This window comes from Oncorhynchus clarkii, chromosome 4 (genome assembly GCF_045791955.1).
Source record: "Oncorhynchus clarkii lewisi isolate Uvic-CL-2024 chromosome 4, UVic_Ocla_1.0, whole genome shotgun sequence".
NCBI lineage: Eukaryota > Metazoa > Chordata > Actinopteri > Salmoniformes > Salmonidae > Oncorhynchus > Oncorhynchus clarkii.
Genome location: NC_092150.1, coordinates 32,714,617 through 32,734,837, shown reverse-complemented (window position 1 = coordinate 32,734,837; position 20,221 = coordinate 32,714,617). Strand labels below are relative to the sequence as shown.

General features: G+C 42.5%; 1 protein-coding gene across 5 annotated transcripts in view; it reads left to right on the top strand.

Annotated features, from left to right (window-relative positions):
* The window catches only part of LOC139406733 (ecotropic viral integration site 5 protein homolog), a 90,990-nt gene that overhangs the window by 57,372 nt on the left and 13,397 nt on the right, over window positions 1-20,221 (top strand). For all 5 annotated transcript variants that reach the window (XM_071149709.1, XM_071149712.1, XM_071149710.1 and 2 more), the window contains 5 exons: window positions 2,545-2,676; window positions 7,067-7,207; window positions 7,401-7,559; window positions 8,167-8,313; window positions 8,927-9,022. In XM_071149709.1, coding sequence (XP_071005810.1) covers window positions 2,545-2,676; window positions 7,067-7,207; window positions 7,401-7,559; window positions 8,167-8,313; window positions 8,927-9,022 — 675 coding nt within the window. The remainder of the gene's footprint in view (window positions 1-2,544; window positions 2,677-7,066; window positions 7,208-7,400; window positions 7,560-8,166; window positions 8,314-8,926; window positions 9,023-20,221) is intronic.

Here is a 20,221-nt window from a genome sequence, read left to right as displayed (position 1 = left end):
TAGCCATGTATACAGTGCCTTTGGAAAGTATTCAGACCCCTTGACTTTTTCCACATTTTGTGAGGTTACATCCTTATTCAGAATTGATGGAATGTTTTTTTTCTTCTCCCTCATCAATCTGCACACAATACCCAATAATGACATAGCAAAAACAGGAGTTTCTCTCATTCTTCTCTGCAGATCCTCTCAAACTCTGTCAGATTGGATGGGGAGCGTTGCTGCACAGCTATTTTCAGGTCTTTCCAGAGATGTTCTATCGGATTCGTGTCCGGGCTCTGGCTGGGCCACTCAAGGGCATTCAGAGACTTGTCCCGAAGCTACTCCTGCGTTGTCTTGGCTGTGCGCTTAGTGTCGTTGTCCTGTTGGATGGTGAACCTTCACCCCAGTCCTGAGTCCTTGAGCGCTCTGGAGCAGGTTTTCATCAAGGATCTCTCTGTACTTTGTGCCGTTCATCTTTCCCTCGATCCTGACTAGTCTCCCAGTCCCTACCACTGAAAAATATCCCCACAGCATGATGCTGCCCCCACCATGCTTCACCTTAGGGATGGTGCCAGGTGTCCACCAGATGTGATGCTTGGAATTCAGGTCAGAGTTCAATCTTGGTCTCATCAGACCAGAGAATATTGTTTCTCATGGTCTGAGTGTCCTTTAGGGACCTTTTGGTAAACTCTAAGCAGGCTGTCGTGCCATTTACTGAGGAGTTTCATCCGTCTGGCCACGCTACCATAAAGGCCTGGTTGGTGGAGTGCTGCAGAGATGGTTGTCCTTCTGGAAGGTTCTCCCATCTCCACAGAGGAACTCTGGAGCTCTGTCAGAGTTACTATCAGGTTCTTGGTCACTTCCCTGACCAAGGCCCTTCTCCCCCGATTGCTCAGTTTGGCCGGGCGGCCAGCTCTAGGAAGAGTCTTGGTGGTTCCAAACTTCTTCCATTTAAGAATGATGGAGGCCACTGTGTCCTTGGGGACCTTCAATGCTGCAGAAATGTTTTGGTACCCTTCTCCAGATCTGTGCCTCGACACAATCCTGTCTCGGAGCTCTACGGACAATTCCTTCAACCTCATGACTTGTTTTTTCTCTGACACTGTCAACTGTGGGACCTTATATAGACAGGTGTGTACCTTTGCAAATCATGTCCAATCAATTGAATTTGTGATTATTGTGATGTTGCTATTGTAAATGTTTGTAGGCCTATGTAGCCAAATAATCTTTCAAGTGTTCTACTCCGCTAGCCAGCACCTCACCTAAATTGGTGTGCGTTTATTTCGCCTCTAGATCAATTAATTTAATTTACCACAGGTGGATTCCAAGTTGTACATCTCAGACGCACCTGAGCTCAATTTCGAATCTCTTAGAAGGGTCTGAATATTTATGTAAATGTGTTTGTTTTTTATTTGTAATACATTTGCAAAAATGTCTAAACCTGTTTTCGCTTTGTCATTATGGGGTATTGTATGTAGATTGCTGGGGATAATTATTATTTTTTTTTAATCCATTTTAGAAAAGGGCTGTAACAAATTGTGGAATAAGTCCAGGCATCTGAATACTTTCCGAAGGCACTGTATGTATATCCTGTGTTGACAATGTTTACTTTTCACACTTAATCAAAATATGTACGCTGCTTAGCAACAAATTCACAGTCTGTAAAGGTGACAGTGGAGATGGATTCTCCCCACCTCTTCACTGCAGACCACAAACTCTGTCTCTTTTCTTACTCTATACAGAATGATCCTGTTTCAATGCATTACTTCAAATTGGGGCATGCTGTTTGCGCAGTGCAATCACCTTTTGCAGTCATTATCATACTCCTGGAAAGGATTCATGAATTTATAAGGAGGTGCTGTGGGTGTATGCAATGTGGAGTCAGAGCTGTGTGTGTGGTACCCCAGTGGGACCCTCTCTTGGTGCTAAACAGACCCTTTAATATTGATGAGCTGATTTAGTGAAACGTGTTGTGATGTCTGCACTGCAGTGTTTTACATAATGTGTTCTCTTGCTCTGACAATGAGCTGCTATACCCATTAAACATTTAGAATGATTTGGGAGAGTGAGCCTAATTTGCTACCCTCTGTGGAAATCAAGGATGAAATGGAGGCGCTATACTGCTTGGTGTATTTGAGGGGTTGTTAGTGGTATGCATAAGTTAGATAGCTACTTCTAAGTTCCAGCATAATAACTATGCATTTCTCATGTTGATTGCTCAAATGTTTTATTTTTTTTTTATTTTATTTTTTTTACAATACTATGTTCATGTATATAAATATATTAAATGAAAATATATAACATTTATATTGTAATTGAATTTTAAGTAGGTCATTTGAATATCCAGTGTTATTTCGAGATTCTAACGCATTCCTACTCAGACTAACCTAAAGGACACTATTGGCCAGTTTCCAGGAGACCGATAAAGCCTAGTCCTGGACTATAATGCACCATAAATGGAGATTGTCCATTGACTAATTTTAGGTCTGGGGAAACAATTTCAAAAGGTGTATCAAATAATATTTCTTCCTCACTCTCTCCTGTTCCTCCCTCTCCTTTCTGTAGAAGGGCATCCCCTGCTACACAGAGGAGTCTATCCTGCAGCTGGAGAGAGAATTGGTTCAGGCCAGGCTAAAGGAGGCAGAGTCCCAGTGTGCCCTCAAAGAGATGCAAGACAAGATCCTGGACATAGAGAAGGTGTGTTACCTGGCTCAGACTGTCTCATGAATTCACTCACTGTCACAGTGCTGCCTAGTTTAACTCCTCTGTCAGGCATTCCACCTGGAATAGGTAAACATTGTGGGATATTGCGGATAGAAATGTCATGACTAGAGCTGATGTGATTCCGTGAGGCATGTTTGTTCTACATTAGGGATGCAAATTTCATAAAATGATGCTGCCGACTAACTGACCCCCATTAACCAGTTAACAGATGACATTTGTTTTGTAAAATGATGTGACAAACAGAAAATAATATGCATGCCTACAAGGAACTAGGGCTGGGACGATACCAGTACTGCAATACTCGTTAGTATCGTGGCAAAGAAATAAAATGCGAAGCGGATTTAACTTTGAGGAAAACCACCCTAATGTTGGAAACAAACGTTGTCTTCATCCAGAGTCACATTTATTCACAAACATCCACACCCCTATCCCCAGCATGACCTCAAACTGCACCATTTTGTTTCTGTCCGTTGCCCATGCACTTTCAACATTTAGATAATAAAGCATTTGGCCTTTCCATTGTGTTAACGATGGAGGATAGGTAGATTTTTTTTTTCTTCTTCCAGTTAAGTATATGTTTTTCAAGATTGACGAGAAAAGTATTGTCCAACCCATCGAGTGTCTGACTGCACCCTCAGTGAGAATTGTGTCTCTTGTATAATACCTTCTATACATTAGTTTATACTGGATTAAGCGTACATTTTTCATTATCTGTAAATATCGTAAGTAATGTTCAGATGTGAAAGTAAGGCGGTGTGGTCTGGTACGCCGTTCCGTCCAAAAGAAGCAGTGTGGGTACGCCGTTCCATTAAAACACGAGCCTATCACAATAATGAAAACAAAATGTCTAAAACTGTTGGCTATTACACCATTATTTATCACTCCCATATGAGGCATGAAAAATGAGCGAATGGACTTGAAAACATGTGGTAGGTGTATAGCCTACGCTCTAAAATGCGATGTGGTCCAACAAGAACATTGACATTTTGCCAAGGCAGAGATAAGTGGCCGACAGGAGACGCGCAACGACAGCTGTGAAGGCATTTATTCTGGTCTAATGAAAATCGGCAAATGTCATGACACTTTTTGGTGTTTTTTTTGTCACAGATGTCTCTTTCCATTCACCACTGTTTGGAGGCAGGAAATAAGTTGCGAGTGGATGAACGTGCGTGGGTAGCCTAGTAAAGGAGACTGTTTGAAGTGATTGACAATTAGATTAAAACATCATGACTGGTTGTGTTTATGCCACAATAAAAGGTCATACATTTTAAAAGTTAAATGACAAATCTTTATGACCCACAGAGATGCTATTGAGTTAATAGGGATTCTAAATATAATTCTATGATTAGGCCCCATGGCCGGCCTGCCCATTAGGCAGGATTAGAAAGTTGCCTAGAGTGGCGGTTCGACGAGGGCGCAATTTTATGAGTTAAAGATGCACCTCCAACAACACATAACACCTTACATTATTCTGCCCCAAAACAATAAATTCTCTCACCCAGTGGCATGAGGGCTATTTAAGTGAGCGCTGATGCTGCCCCATGATAAGTAGTGCCCACTTGGCCAAAGGCAGGGGCTCAAAATATTTAGCTTGTCCATGCCCAGCGTTCCTTGCCAGGGTGATGTTGGGAGAGACTAACGCTCCCTAAGATGTATTTAATATTGACAAAATTATGTAGCCTACGTGTGTTTTTTTTTTTTGTAGTTCATAGACTGGAGACCAAATGGATTACAATGTCACAAGACACTTTTTCAATCATTAACTTATTAATGAGGAAAGCGTGCAGGAGAATGTAAACTAAAAAGGCAAGTGGGCAGCATAATGAAACAGGGGTGGACAGCAAATGGTTCCCAATTCATTTCAACAACATTCCTTCATATTCATTCGACTTCACTAACAACAAGGGCTTTGTTGGAGCCTATTTCTTCCTATTCAATAAAATAAGAGTTAGGCCTACCTGTTTGACAGAAACAATCATGCTATCCATAGATTTGTCATTAATCCAAATCCTCCAATACTGGCACCATGCACTCCTTAAATACACTACATGACCAAGAGTATGTGGACACCTGCTCGTCAAACATCTAATTCCAAAATCATGGGCATTAATATGAAGTTGGTTCCCCCTTTGCTGTCACTGATGTTGGGTGATTAGGCCTGGCTCGCTGTCCGCGTTCCGATTCATATCAAAGGTGTTCGGTGGGGTTGAGGTTAGGGCTCTGTGCAGGCCAGTCAAGTTCTTCCACACCGATCTCGACAAACTGTTTCTCTATGGACCTTGCTTTGTGCACGGGGGCATTGTCATGCTGAAACAGGAAAGGGCCTTCCCCAAATTGTTGCCACAAAGTTGGAAGCACAGATTTCCCTTCAATGGAACTAAGGATCCTAGCCCGAACCATTAAAAACAGCCACCGACCATTGTTTCTCCTACACCAAACTTTGCAGTTGGCACTATGCATTGGGGCAGGTAGTGTTCTCCTGGCATCCACAAAACCCAGATTCGTCCATCGGATTCCCAGATGGTGAACTGTAATTCATCACTCCAGAGAACGCGTTTCACTGCTCCAGAGTCCAGTGGCGGCGATCTTTACACAGCTCCAGCCAACGCTTGGCATTGCACATGGTGATCTTAGGCTTGTGTGTGTCATAGGCCTGTCCAACCCAGCTCCTCTTTAAATATTACATTTCTCCTTTTTTGAAATGTAACTCTTGCAGGAAAGCTTTAAAGTGTTCAAGAACCATATGTTTTTTTCCCATCATAGAGCCTGTGCACAGTCCATGTAATAAGTTGGATTCATTTGGCTTTGACTTGTATAAAATCAAAGTTAACCTTGTCTGTTCAGTCTATTTTCGAAGAATCAAATAAAACATTTTAACAGGCGCTATGCCTTTTCAGGGCTTTTAAGCTTCAACTATTCTTCTTATGTGCCAACAGTCTGTAGATTGTTATTGCACATACATTGGAGAAAAATTGCAACTTAAGTAGTGTGGTCAGTTTGCATTACCTAGTAAATTAAAATATAGTGGCTGGTGGGGTTCTACATGGGGAGAGTGGGTCCACCTAGAGACTGGAGTGAGTTGCCCACACACACACACCTCAGAGAAATATGTTTGATGCCCTCCCAGTCACCTCCTCCCAATCCCTTGGATAGAGCCACCAATAACCACCATTGTGTTTTAGCTATAATGACAACAAGGAATAATGACTCGACATCCTCTCTTAATCTGTCCCGAACTCTTACAGGTTTACAAGTCACAAAAATAAATCAAATTACATTGTAGTATAGTTAAATCATAGCTAAAAAGGTATCCCATTTCCTCGTCTTCCGGTAAGGGCAATATTCAAATATTTCTACTCGTTCTGTGTTCTTGCTGGTCCAATTAATCTTCTAAAGTTTGCAACTTTTCCAAAATGCTAATTTCGTTATCTTCGTTCATGCGCACGCCTTCTTTGTGCGTGTCTGAAACGATAGCCTCTACTTTCTTTTTGAGCGAATCCACTTTTGTTTTGAGATTGTTGCAGTGTATTTGTTTTGGTGTGCATTGAGAGTTTCCATGGATCGCCTTTAACTGTTTATTACTGTCGTTTGCGTCTCCAAGTTGATCGTCGTCTTTTCCTCTGGGGGAAGCCATGGCTTGTTGGATTCATATTGCCGCGTCGTTTTACCATCTGATTGGTTTGCTGTTGTACAAAACCGACCACTCACACTCCCAGTTGCTTGGGAATAAGTTGATTTATCGGTTTTAGAGGCTTAATATTCACTCCCTATGCGTCCTATCGGTACACGCATGAGCCTCTCCTGCCAGCGTGATTGAAATTTTAAAGTGGAGACTGCATTCACAGTGAACGCTGCTTATGTCGACATAATTAGAAATGACTTTGATATTTTATTTTATCGCGGAATCTAACGTTTCTGCTTCGTGTTTTTATTTTTACCATGGGAAGAAATATTGCAATACTGGTATCGCCACAGCCCTACAAGGAACATAATCAAGGAACATTATTTTGGGGGGACTTTCATTCAAACATGTAACAATAGCCACGAAGCAATATTATGTAACATGCAACTACTGTAATGAAGCAGCCAATGTGAAGGGATTTTCAAACATTTGCCAAAATACAATTAGCGGAAAACACTGTTCTAAAAAGCGCACCTGGTGCAAGTGATTTCATGAGACAGAGATAAAAGTCTGAATAGAATCTACATATAAAAATATTATCTGTAAATTGCACAATGTTGCGCCCTGCTGAACACATCCCTGGTATTTTACTGTCCCTATCCAGCATACTCCACACCCTGAATTTGGGTCTTCTCAGTGATTGTTTTGGTTGTGACTGTTTGTTTCTGTCTCTCTCCTCAGAGGAACACGTCTCTGCCAGATGACACCAACGTAGTGCGGTTGCAGGAGGAGCTGATAGCAGTGAAGCTGAGAGAGGCTGAGGCTGTGACTGGGCAGAAGGAGCTCAGACAACAGGTCAGAGACCTGGAGGAGCACTGGCAGGTAAGGAACAGCTAAATATAGTATAATATAGTATAATTTTATACGAGGGAAGCTTAGGCTGTGACTGGACTGAAGGAGCTCAGTTGGTAAGGAGGAACATCTATTATCCACACCATATAAGGTGAGGACTTTTTAGTTGCGTGGAGTCTGAGCATCTTTGGTTGATTGCGTGCGTCTCCACCTGCTCTTACAGCGTCACCTGGCGCGTACGGCGGGCCGCTGGAAGGACAGCCCTAAGAAGAATGCTATGTCTGAGCTGCAGGACGAGCTAATGAGTGTCAGACTACGGGAGGCTGAGGCCCAGGCAGAGCTCAGAGAGTCACGACAGAGGATGATGGAGCTGGAGACACAGGTCAGAGGGCACACACACAGCTAAGCCTTTGTAGAAATATTAGTAGTCTACCTGTATCTTGACATGCATGTGTGTGCCCTGTTTACAATGTATATCCGTCTATCCCGCCTACACACACACACACTTACACAGTGCATTTGGAAAGTATTCCAACCCCTTGACTTTTTACATTATCTTAGATTACAGCCTTATTCTAAAATTGATTAAATATGTTTTTTCTTATCAATCTACACACACTACCCCATAATGACAGAGGTTTTTAGAAATGTTTGCAAATGTACCAAAATGTTTTTTTTGTCCATTTACATAAGTATTCAAACCCTTTACTCAGTACTTTATCAAATCGCTAGGGGGCAGCAGAAGTACATATTTTTAACTGTCAAAATATCCGTAGCTCCAGATGTACTCGTGTAAGGCGGTAATGTATTCCATGTTGAAGAGGGCAGACATTTTAAGTCACTACTTTCTATTGTAGGCAAATAATGATTCAAGATATAGAAATTGTTTAAAATGGGTGGCTTCTTGTGATATAGCAGTGGGGTTGTGTAGTGCATAAACTGCCCCCTCCCAAAATGTACCTTCCATATCCCTCCCTCCCCGCCTGCAGAACCAGATCCATGGCAACCAACTGCGTCGGGCGGAGCAGGAAGGCCGGGGCTTTCAGGAGCGTGTGACTGTGCTGACCGGCCAGAACAAGAGCCTGTACGTTCAGCTGCAGGAGATCAAACGCAAACAGGCGGAGATTGAGTGCAAGGTAAGAAAGTTTGTTGTTGGGATGACTAGAACTGGCTGGTGAGGTGGCTTTTCCACTGATACCCTATTCACACTACTGAGCCGAACAGAGCTGAGCCAACTGAACTGAACTGTGCTGGCCTGGTTATGCTGCATAATGCATCCCCCGTAGAATCTGAAACCATGCCAGAAAGGACAATGAGAATATTTCTCCATCACTGGTTTGATAAGTTGTCAAAAATCATTATTTTATCTGATCTGTTGCCTCCTGTTAAGATCAGGTCTTCAGGTTCTGAACAGGGAAGCAGTTTGTTTTAACATCTCTGTGCTGGTGTAGGTGTTAAGTGTGTGTGTGTGTGTTAAACGGCCCCCTGCAGCTCAGCAACACCCCTTTTCTCTCTGGGATTTCCTCAGGAACCATACTAAACTGTAATAAAAATGTTTCCCAGGAGCTTACAGTGTGGTAATGGCTGTTAACATGTCTTTGATAACACTCTAGAAATATTACTTCTGCAGCGGTAATAGGCTAACTGACATAAATGCAGTAGGCTATCTTTTCTACAATGTTGGTGACACTCACTCTTTTTCACGTTCGGTGACACTCTGGCCTGACAGTGTTTATTTCTTTGTTTCAGAACAAGGAGGAGGTGATGGCGGTGAGGCTGAGAGAGGCTGACAACATTGCTGCTATGGCTGAGCTGCAGCAACAAATCTCTGAACTGGAGATACAGGTACAGTACTTTACCCTGGCCCCCCTCCGAGTCACATTAGCCTGGCTAGTCATTTCAGCCTAGTCATGGACTAAAGAGCACTTTGAATCTCTATTGAAAGTACTTCATAGCAAGTTTATTATAGTAAACAAAAACTAATCATGGGAGGAAAAAACAATATAGTAAACTGAAATAAAATTATTAACAAACCTGTTTGAAAAACTAAAACTAACTAAAATAAAATACAAACCATCATGAATTATGTTCATTCAACTTCTATGGTTTTCAAGCTTCTCAATCTGGCGGGTAAATGCGGCCAGGAGATGGCGATGTTTCAAAAAGTCCTTGTTTGTGCATCACGGGCTATCACTAGCCGAAGGGGGGGTGCGCTAAGTAGCTAATTTGATTCTTCTTACATGGACTACTGACGTTAAAAAGCATTGGGTTGGTGTAAACAGGTGCGAGAATTCCATTCCACTATATTTTTTGCACCATTCTCGACATTATTCCTTTTAAAGGGGGGTCGAACTTCCTGATTTGGCCTCGGTTTCATTTCTCCTCATTAGGAAATGCGACTGAGAACAAGATTTGGAGGCATGCTTTCATGTTGGTGTGTGTTTATGTTTGAACGTGGGAAGCGTTTTGTACTTTCACTCTGCCAGAACAGTACACAGTTAGTCACTCACCCTTCTCAATAACTTGAAACAGTCTAACCAGGTCTTGTGTCTGGAAGTAGACTAGCCAGCAAGCTAGCCAACTTCTTTCGTATATTAGCTTCAGTCGGCGGTGGTAAAGTTGGTTTGACTTTGGATAGCCTATCTGTGGGGTTAGTTAGGGACCGTCAATAAATTAAACAATGTAAATGGGACCTTTTTTTTAACTAGGCAAGAACAAATTCTTATTTACAGTGACTGCCTACCAAGTGGCAAACGGCCTCCTGTGGGGACAGGGGCTGGGATAAAAAATAAATATGTAGGACAAGACACACATCACTACAAAAAGAGATCTAAGACAACACATGGTAGCAACACATGACAGCAATACCACATGGCAGCACCACAACATGGTTAGGAGCACAAACAACGTTGTTAGGCACAGACAACAGCACGAGGGGCAAAACGGTCAAGGCCACAATACATCATGTGAAGCAGCCGCAAGTGTCCGTGAGTCCATGACTGAGCCTTTGAACGTAGAGATGGAGATAAAACTGTCCAGTTGTTGTTTTTTTGAAGCTCATTCCAGTCACTAGCTGCAGCGTACTGAAAAGAGGAGCGACTTAGGGATGTGTGTGCTTTGGGGACCTTTAACTGAATGTGACTGGCAGAACGGGTGTTTTATGTGGAGTATGAGGGCTGCAGTAGATATCTCAGATAGGGGGGAGTGAGGCCTAAGAGGGTTTTATAAATAAGCGTCAACGAGTGGGTCTTAAGCCGGGAATACAGAGATGGTCAGTTCACAGAAGAGTCTAGAGTGCAGGGATGTGTCCTATAAGGAGCATTGGTGGCAAATCTGATGGTCGAATGGTAAAGAACATCTAGCCGCTCGAGAACACCCTTACCTGCAGATATATCAATTACGTCTCTGTAAGCTAGCATGGGTAGGATGAACTTCTGAATCAGTGTTGGTTTAGAAGCTGGGGTGAAAGAGGAGCTATTACGAAACCAAGTCTACATTTAGCCTTAGCCTGCAGCTTGGATTTGTGCTGATGCATCAAGAAATCCAGTCAATTGATTGACAAGTTTTTCCTAACACTTTTGATTAACAGGACGGGATAGAAATTGGCCTAATACAGTTAGGACCAGCTTGTGCTCCCCCTTTAAATAACGGACGCACCGTCTTCCCAGAGGTCGAGAAGGGCTCTGCAACCTTAAAGGAGAAAGGATCTGACCCAGTTGTTTTTTTAGGGTCAAGTTTATTAAGGAGCTCCTTTAGCACCTCAGACTCAGTGACTGCCTGCAGGGAGAAGCTGTGTAGCAGAGCAGGAGGAAAAGAGGGAGGAGCATCAGGGCTAATTGCATTAGAAGGGCTGGGATAGGATGTGTTGGATGGGCAAGGAGGCGTGGCTGAGTCCAATTAGGAATCCTGACGTAATGAAGTGGTGATTTAAAGAGCTCAGTCATACGCTCCTTGTCAGTAACAACCACATCATCAACACTAAGGGACATGGGCAGCTGTTAGGTGGACGGTTTATTCTGCAGGTCTTTCACCATTTTTCAGAACTTCTTGGGGTTAGACCCACAGAGAGAACTGCTCCTAAAAGTAACTCACGTTGGACTTCCAGATAGTCTGAGTGCACTTATTTCTAATTTGCCTGAATGACAGCCTGAGTATTTGTGTTCTTGAGGTGGAGTAACTCTGCCAGATCACGGTCGAACCAGGGGCTAAACAATTTTTTTTATGGGGGTGCGCTTGTTAACAATACCACTGAAAATATCAAAAAGGAAGGTCCAAGCATCTTTGACAGAGAGAATTAAGCTGAATAAGCATGTCCCAGTTTAGGTCACCTATTAGGACAAATTCAGACTTAGTGTAAGGGGCCAGGAGAGAGCTTAGGGCAGATAGGTTACAGGCTGGTTGTGATCGTGGACGATAACACCAAGCAACAGTCAACAGAGATATTTGAAAGCTTAATGCTTAAAACCAGCTAATCAAATTGTTTGAGCACTGAAGGTGATCCTTGGTAAAGATGGCCACTCCACCACCTTTGGAAGAGCCGTCTTGTCGAAAAAGGTTATCACCAGAAAGGTTAACATCAGTGTTCAGAACACTCTTTCTCAGTAATGACCAACACATCTGGGTTGGACCTGTGAAACCACACTTTTAATTGATAAATTGTAGGTAATAAGCTTCTAGTGTTAATGTGCATAAAACCCAGGCTTTAACGAGAGCAGAAATCAGTGAAGCGGAAATCATCAGAGCACAAGTCATAATTGGGGCAAGCAACAGTAGACGTGACAGGGTGTACATGCACATTGCTGGATATTGTCAGCATTAATACAATCAGGTCACGGCGGAGGACAGGGAGAGCTTTGTAGTGTTGCTTTATGGCATTTGAATGTGTATCATATGGCACAGCAGTTTCATCAGGTAAGGGGGGGGGGGGGGGAGAGACAGGCCGACCGACAGAGAGACACAGAAAGAGACACACACACACACAGACAGACAGACACACAGACACACAGACACACAGACAGACAGACAGACAGACAGACAGACAGACAGACACAGAGACAGAGTACCAGATGGGGATACCAGAAAGGGAGCACATTGCCGGGAGGTATCAAAGCAGCAGGCAATGGGAGTAGGTGTCACACCCGCTTGGGAGAAGCTTTTGTCGGGAGGTTGAGTAGGAGGAGAGGCGTTCAACTTTACCAGACAGGCACGTGGTTGGCAGATAAATGTCCGAAATGAAAAAGCTGAACAAGGAAAAAATGGAAGGCGACAAAACCAAGAAGCTGGTAAAAACGCTAAATTCCAACAGCAATTCATGTAAAGAGCAAAAAAGTAAACCATATGTACCAGCAGCGTCCTTAGCCATGAGGATTGTGTGGAGTAATTTCTGTCTCGTTAAATGCCTTTTTACAAATGTCTCAATTTTACACTAGAATAAATGTTTCTGACTCATTGATACCACATAGGCCATTTTCAAAAGGAGAAGTTGCTTATTACATTCAGTTTCTCTTTAAATCCAAGTCACATTGAGGTTGACCTTACCTTAACTTGTGAGAACCAGAGCCATAGGGTTCTCATTTGAACAGTTGACCACAGCGGGCCCGACGTGTAGAACTGTCCTGATGCTCTGTCTAACCATTCATAATCACCGTGTGCAATATGGTTTTGAAACCCTCCGTAATTTCACTTTCAGAGCACCCCAAAATTATTTTACAAATACAAAATATATATAGATATTTTGTGCACTGTTTTAATACAAATTCCCACAAAGGTGTGTTGCATTGCATTTCCTGAGCTAATGTAAATTCGGGAGGGAACAACAACAAAAAACTGTCGGCTCAAAGCTGTTTTAAACAAAAATCCTCTGTGGAAATCTGTGGTTAAACAGTGTATCTAGTGTAAATTGTTTCTAGACTTGACCAAATCACCTCAGCTAATCAAAAGGGACGTGGAATGACTCCAATGTAGCATTGGAGTCATGAAGGGCTAAACTAACGTAAGACCTGACCCATCACCTTATGGGTGGCAGGTAGCCTAGCGGTTAAGAGCGTTTGGCCAGTAACCAGAAGGTCGCTGGTTCCAATCACCGAGCCGACTAATCTGTCAATGTGCCCTTGAGCAAAGCACTTAACCCTAATTGCTCCTGTAAATTGCTCTGGATAAGAGCGTCTGGTAAATTACGACAATGTAAACGTAAATTACTGCCCCCCAGTTGCAAGAAGTGACATCCCAAAAACACACACAAAAAACTATACAACCCAAATAGCTCCTAGCATGCTTTCTGTCCCTAACACTAAAACGCTATTATTTTCATACAACTTAAATTAAATAAAAACTAGCAAATCAGGTCTCAAAACGAACTGAAACTAAGCTGAATTCAAATTAAAAAACAAAAACTAAATAGATATAAAAACGCAAAACTATAATAACCTTGCTTCAAAGTCCATGACGAGGCTTAACTTTTGTCCAGCCCATAGCGACTTCTCAACATAAGCCACAATTCAACACTCCGTACCCACTCCATCATCATCATCTGAGCATTTTGGCTTACTCTGAGTTCACCAGCACTCGACACAGAGACGCACCATACAGAGGCCTACAGAAAGTTGTACAGATTAGAGCCCTTATCTATGAGTGTTTTCTTCATTGATGTGAGGAAGAAGGTGGGGTGATTTAAAGCGAAAGCTTTGAAAAAGGCCTGCTTACTGCAGAGGTGAGGAGTGCACCAAGAAACCGTGATCATCTCCAGAAAGGCTAGACTACACGAGTCACTTTCCTATCATCATACCAACCATGCTCATGCCTGATTGAGTAGTCATTAAAACATGGCACCCTCAGGGGGTTGCCGATTTTTGTTTAGCTCCGACTATGTATTTGGAGATTGAAATGAACCTTTCTCTGAAATAATTGAATTGAATCAGATTTTCTGCCAGTAGAAAACAACCTATGCATTTCCTGTGCTAGTGATTTGTCAGGTTATGAAGCCTCGGTGTGGGAATCTTCCTACCGTGCTGCAGTTCTTTATCTAGTGTCCTGAGATTGCTGTTGGTGTCGCCTGTGTGTGAAACTACACCCTAAACAACACTATGTTAACTCTTAATTCACTTTGGATAAAAGTATTATTACATACATTTGTTCGTAATGAGAAAAACTATATCCTTGAAAATAGAGCAGACTAGTTTCAGTGATAGTATCATCTTCTGTGATCTGAGAAGAAACAGGGGAGGTTGACAGTGATTGCTTCAGTATTTCCACCAGCTCAGTCTGAAGAAACATGATAATACAGAAGCTTTGATGTTTTAGCCCAGCAAGTACACTCGTTGGCGTTTCAGAAACATTGCTGACACCTGTGAACTAGGGTGTCAGACTCTCTGTCTGCTTTCTTCACAGCGTCGGCCCACACACATGCACCCTTTAATATACCGACAATTGACCTATACTACATAGTTAACACATCCAAAAATTATGTACAAGAAATTGTCTTGTGCGTTGTTAAAGGGCGACTGCACTTCCTGATTTGGCCCTGTTTTTCATCAATGCTCATTACGAAATGCTAGCGGCCATGACTGAAGGCAAACTAAAGTGGTCTTGGGTGTGTTTTTGCTATTCAATCACAACAAACAAGGTCAGGAATGAGTACAGCGAGGTAAGCGAAGCTAGCTTTGCTATGAAGAGAACTGAGTTATGAAGTTGAGGACAACCCTCCTGACTGACTTGCCATCTCAAGATGGTCAGCAAATTCAGTTATATAGCTGTAGGCTATCTGACAGCAGCTAACAAGCATAGCTTGGTGATACCTGCAGCTGGCTATCCTATCTTGCTGGTGTTTCTATGGCAAGAAGCAAGATCCAGTGTCTGAAATGTTTCAACGTTCCATCACATCATGTAAATACATGTTACCGTGGAAACGGTCTTTCCTGGGGGACAAATTCCAGAACTACTAATGTGAACACTGCACTAACATCGCCCAGCTTGAGTGTCAATAGATTTTTCTCCAAAAAAATCGGTCTGTGTTCATGTTACAAAGAGGGCTTGGCTATATATTTATTTTTTGCAAGATATTCCAAAGGACTGTATCGCAATAAAAAAATGAGTGTTTGTCCACTTCTTCTCATATTGTTTTTTTTAGTCTTGTCTCTTTTGCTCCTTTTGTGCTGTGTGCACCTTCCTGTTTACACACACATATCAAGCCCACCCACTGCCACTCAACAAAGATGAGAGATCACTTCTTCCTCTTATACAAACGGTTTCAACTCGCTATTTGCTGTTTGGTCCAACAATCGGTCATATTGACACTGAAACACAGTGAGACATTATCTTACTGTAATAGATGAGAAGTTAACCTTTCTAATGATACGCTTTTTATGTCTCAACTCTTCAAATTGTGCGCAGAGCAAACACTACTAAAATGGGAGTATCAATGAACATTGATTCTGGAAAAATAATAGTTTGTCATGCGGCATTGCAGTAACACGATCTGCTAGGAGTATTTTAACCTAGCAGTTTAGTCTGCATTTTATAAATGTGCAATATGCATAAAACGCGACATAAGGAATCATTCTGAAAAATACGGTACGCCACATGATTTAAACATCTGCAGAAAGTGGACAGGCTAGCAAGCTGTTCAAACAGTTGTAGACGGACAGAAGGGTGTGTTCATAATATTATCATCTGTTATACCTTGTTAGCAAGCAAATAGATCCAAGTTGGATAAACTTGAAATAAACTCAGCAAAAAAAGAAACATCCCTTTTTCAGGACCCTGTCTTTCAAAGATAATTTGTAAAATCCAAATAACTTCACAGATCTTCATTGTAAAGGGTTTAACTTCTCTAGGGTAGAGGGCAGCATTTGGAATTTTGGATGAAAAGCATGCCCAAATTAAACTGCATTCTATTCAGGCCCAGAAGATAGGATATGCATATGCACAGTAGATTTGGATAGAAAACACTCTAAAGGTTCCAAAACTGTTAAAATAATGTCTGTGAGTATAACAGAACTGATATGGCAGGCGAAAACCTGAGAAAAACCCATTCAGGAAGTAGGATTTATTTTGTTGAAGTTTTCTATTCAATGCCATTACAGTATCCATTGACTTAGGACTAAATTGCCGTTCCTATGCCTTCCACTAGGTGTCAACAGTCTTTAGAAATTGTTTCAGTCTTGTATTCTGAAAATGAGGGAGTAAGAGCAGTCTGAATGAGTGGACCCTGCCTTGTCAGAGCTTTTTCATGCGCGCGACCGGGAGAGTGCCTTTACCTTTTATATTGACAACGTTATTGTTCGGTTGAAATATTATCGATTATGTAGGCTAAAAACAACCTGAGGATTGAATATAAACATCGTTTGACATGTTTCTATGAACTTTACGGATACAATTTGGATTATTTTGTCTGCCTGTTGTGACTGCGTTTGAGCCTGTGGATTACTGAGGAAAACGCGCAAACAAAAGGTTTTCGGATATAAAGAGAGACTTTATCGAACAAAACAAACATTTATTTAATAAATTAATGTCTTCTGAGTGCAAACATATGAAGATCATCAAAGGTAAGTGATTAATTTTATCTCTATTTCTGACTTGTGTAACTCTTCTACTTGGCTGGTTACTGTTTGTAATGATTTGTCTGCTGGGCTATGTTCTCAAATAATGGTATGCTTTCGCCGTAAAGCATTTTTAAAATCTGACACCGTGGTTGGATTCACAAGAAGTTCATCTTTAAACCTATGTAAAATAGTTATCTTTTCTGAATTTTTATAATGAGTATTTCTGTATTTGAATTTGGCGCTCGGCAATCTCACTGGATGTTGTCCAGGTGGGACGCTAGCGTCCCACATACCCTAGAGAGGTTAAAAATGATTTCCCATGCTTGTTCAATAAACAATTCATAAACATGCACCTGTGGATGGTCGTTAAGACAACTTAGAGACAGTAGGCAATTAAGGTCACAGTTATTAAAACTTATGACACTAAAGAGGCCTTTCTACTGACTCTGAAAAACACCAAAAGAAAGATGCCCAGGGTCCCTACTCATCTGTGTGAACGTGCCTTAGGCATGCTGCAAGGAGGCACGAGGACAGCAGATGTGGCCAGGGCAATAAATTGCAATGTCCGTACTGTGAGATGCTTAAGACAGCGCTACAGGGAGATAGGAACGCACAATCCCTCCATCAGTGCACAGACTGTCCGCAATAAGCTGAGAGAGGCTGGACTGAGGGCTTTTAGGCCTGTTGTAAGGCAGGTCCTCGCCAGACATCACCGGCAACAACGTTGACTATGGGCACAAACCCACCATCGCTGGACCAGACAGGACTGGCAAAAAATGCTCTTCACTGACGAGTCGTGGTTCTGTCTTACCAGGGGTGATGGCTGGATTTATGTTTATCATTGAAGGAATGAGTGTTACACCGAGGACTGTACTCTGGTGCGGGATCAATTTGGAGGTGGAGGGTCCATCATGGTCTGGGGCGGTGTGTCACAGCATCATCGGACTGAACTTGTCAAATCAATCTTGGCAATCTCAACGCTGTGCATTAGAGGGAAGACATCCTCCTCCCTCATGTGGTACCCTTCCTGCAGGCTCATCCTGACATGACCCTCCAACATGACAATGCCACCAGCCATACTGCTCTTTCTGTGCGTGATTTCCTGCAAGACAGGAATGTTAGTGTTCTGCCAAGGCCAGCGAAGAGCCCGGATCTCAATCCCATTGAGCACGTCTGGGACCTGTTGGATCAGAGGTCGAGGGCTAGGGCCACCCCCCCCCAGAAATGTCCGGGAACTTGCAGGTGCCTTGGTGGAAGAGTGGGGTAACATCTCACAGCAAGAACTGGTAAATCTGGTGCAGTCCATGAGTTTGAGATTCAATGCAGTACTTAATGCAGCTGGTGGCCACACCAGATACTGACTGTTACTTTTGATTTTGACCCCCACTTTGTTCAGGGACACATTATTCAATTTCTGTTAGTCACATGTCTGTGGAACTTGTTCAGTTTGCTGAAAATAAATGCAGTTGAAAGTGAGAGGACGTTTCTTTTTTTGCTGAGTTCATAAAGATTAGTTGGCTACTCACTGGCACGTGAGCTTGTGCTTCAGACATTGTTTATGAGACCGGTGTTCATTTTCTATTGCCTGCTACAAGAAATTAGTCATTATTTGTGAATTTGCATTATGCATGGTTCTGGTTAAATGTGAACAAAACGGGCATTTTCATAGACTTGAAATCCAGATCAGTGATTATTGCAAAAAAAAGCAGGTTATACTATTTTTGGTTGGTGTTGTGGTAGGTTTATAATTTATTTTAAAATATAATTTCACAAGCTCTGAATTCGTTGGATTATTCCCTACTGTTTGAAATCTAGTATATTTGACCTTTTTAATTGTAAAACAAACCATATTTAGAGAAAACATTAAACAAATCAAGATATGGCTATAAAACTACATATTTTCAAACATATATCACCCAGCTTTATCAAAGATAAAACATTGTATGCTGTAAATATCGTATTGATGTGCTTCCAAAGACTGTACTCTACACACATTTGTATTTGCTAGGTAAGGGTAGGCATACAACCAGAACAAGAATAGCATTCTATTTCTCTAGTTGGCCAAATCTAAGGACTTAGCTGTCTAACCACACACTGAAATGTACAGCTCTCTGGGTGAAGTTCTGGTTTTAAGTCTCCAATGGGTGATGATGTCCCTTCCATCTATACTTCATGACCAAAAGTATGTGGACACCTGGTTGTCGAACATCTCATTCCAAAAATCATGGCCATTTAATATTCAGTTGGTCCCCACTATGCTGCTATAACAGCCTCTAATCTTCTGGGAAGACTTTCCACTAGATGTTGGAACATTGCTGCGGAGACCTACTTCCATTCAGCCACGAGCAGTAGTGAGGTCAGGCACTGATGTTTGGTGATTAGGCCTGGCTCGCAGTCGGGGTTCCTATTCTTCCCAAAGGTTTTCGATAGGGTTGAAGTCAAGGCTCTGTGCAGGCCAGTCATGTTCTTCCACGCTGACAAATCATTTCTGTTTGGACCTCGCTTTGTCATGCTAAAACAGGAAAGGGCCTTCCCCAAACTGTTGCCACAAAGTTAGAAGCACAGAATCGTCTAGAATGGCATTGTATGCTACAGCGTTAAGATTTCCCTTCACTGGAACTAAGGGGCCTAGCCCAAACCATGAAAAACAGTCCCAGACCATTATTCATCCTCCACCTAACTTTAAAGTTGGCACTGTGCATTCGGGCAGGTAGTGTTTTCCTGGCATCCGTCAAACCCAGATTCATCCGTCGGACTGTCAGATGGTGAAGCGTGATTTATCACTCCAGATTACACGTTTCAACTGCCCCAGAGTCCGATGGCGACGAGCTTTACACCACTCAAGCCGACGCTTGGCATTGCACATGGTGATCTAAGGCTTGTGGGCGGCTGCTCGGCCATGGAAACCAATTTCATGAATCTCCCGAAGACAGTTATTATGCTGATGTTGCTTCCAGAGGCAGTTTGGCACTCAGTAGTGATTGTTGTAATCGAGGACAGACTATTTATACGCGCTACGTGCTTCAGCACTCGACGGTTCCATTCTGTGATTTTGTGTGGTCTACCACTTCGCAGCTGAGCCGTTGTTACTCCTAGACGTTTCCACTTCACAATAACAGCACTTACAGTTGACCCGGGGCAGCTCTAGCAGGGCTGAAATTTGACGAACTGACTTGTTGGAAAGATGGCATCCTATGACGGAGCCACATTGAAAGTCACTGAGCTCTTCAGTAAGGCCATATAGAATATAGAAAACTATTACAGGTTATAGACAGGTGCAGTCAGGTGGCAGGGGGGTATGAGTGCATGTCATTTCATCCTGGATATGACAGAGTTTGCCTCAACCCATTGGTCCGGCAGGCAGAGTTCAATAACTAGAGGCAGATGTGAGATGCAGGAGGATGACACTCTTGTCATACAACTTTAGGCTACTGACCAATTCAATGGAGGAAGCGTTGCGTCGGCCAGTAGCCAACAGAGTAAAATGAGAAGAGTGCAATTGTTG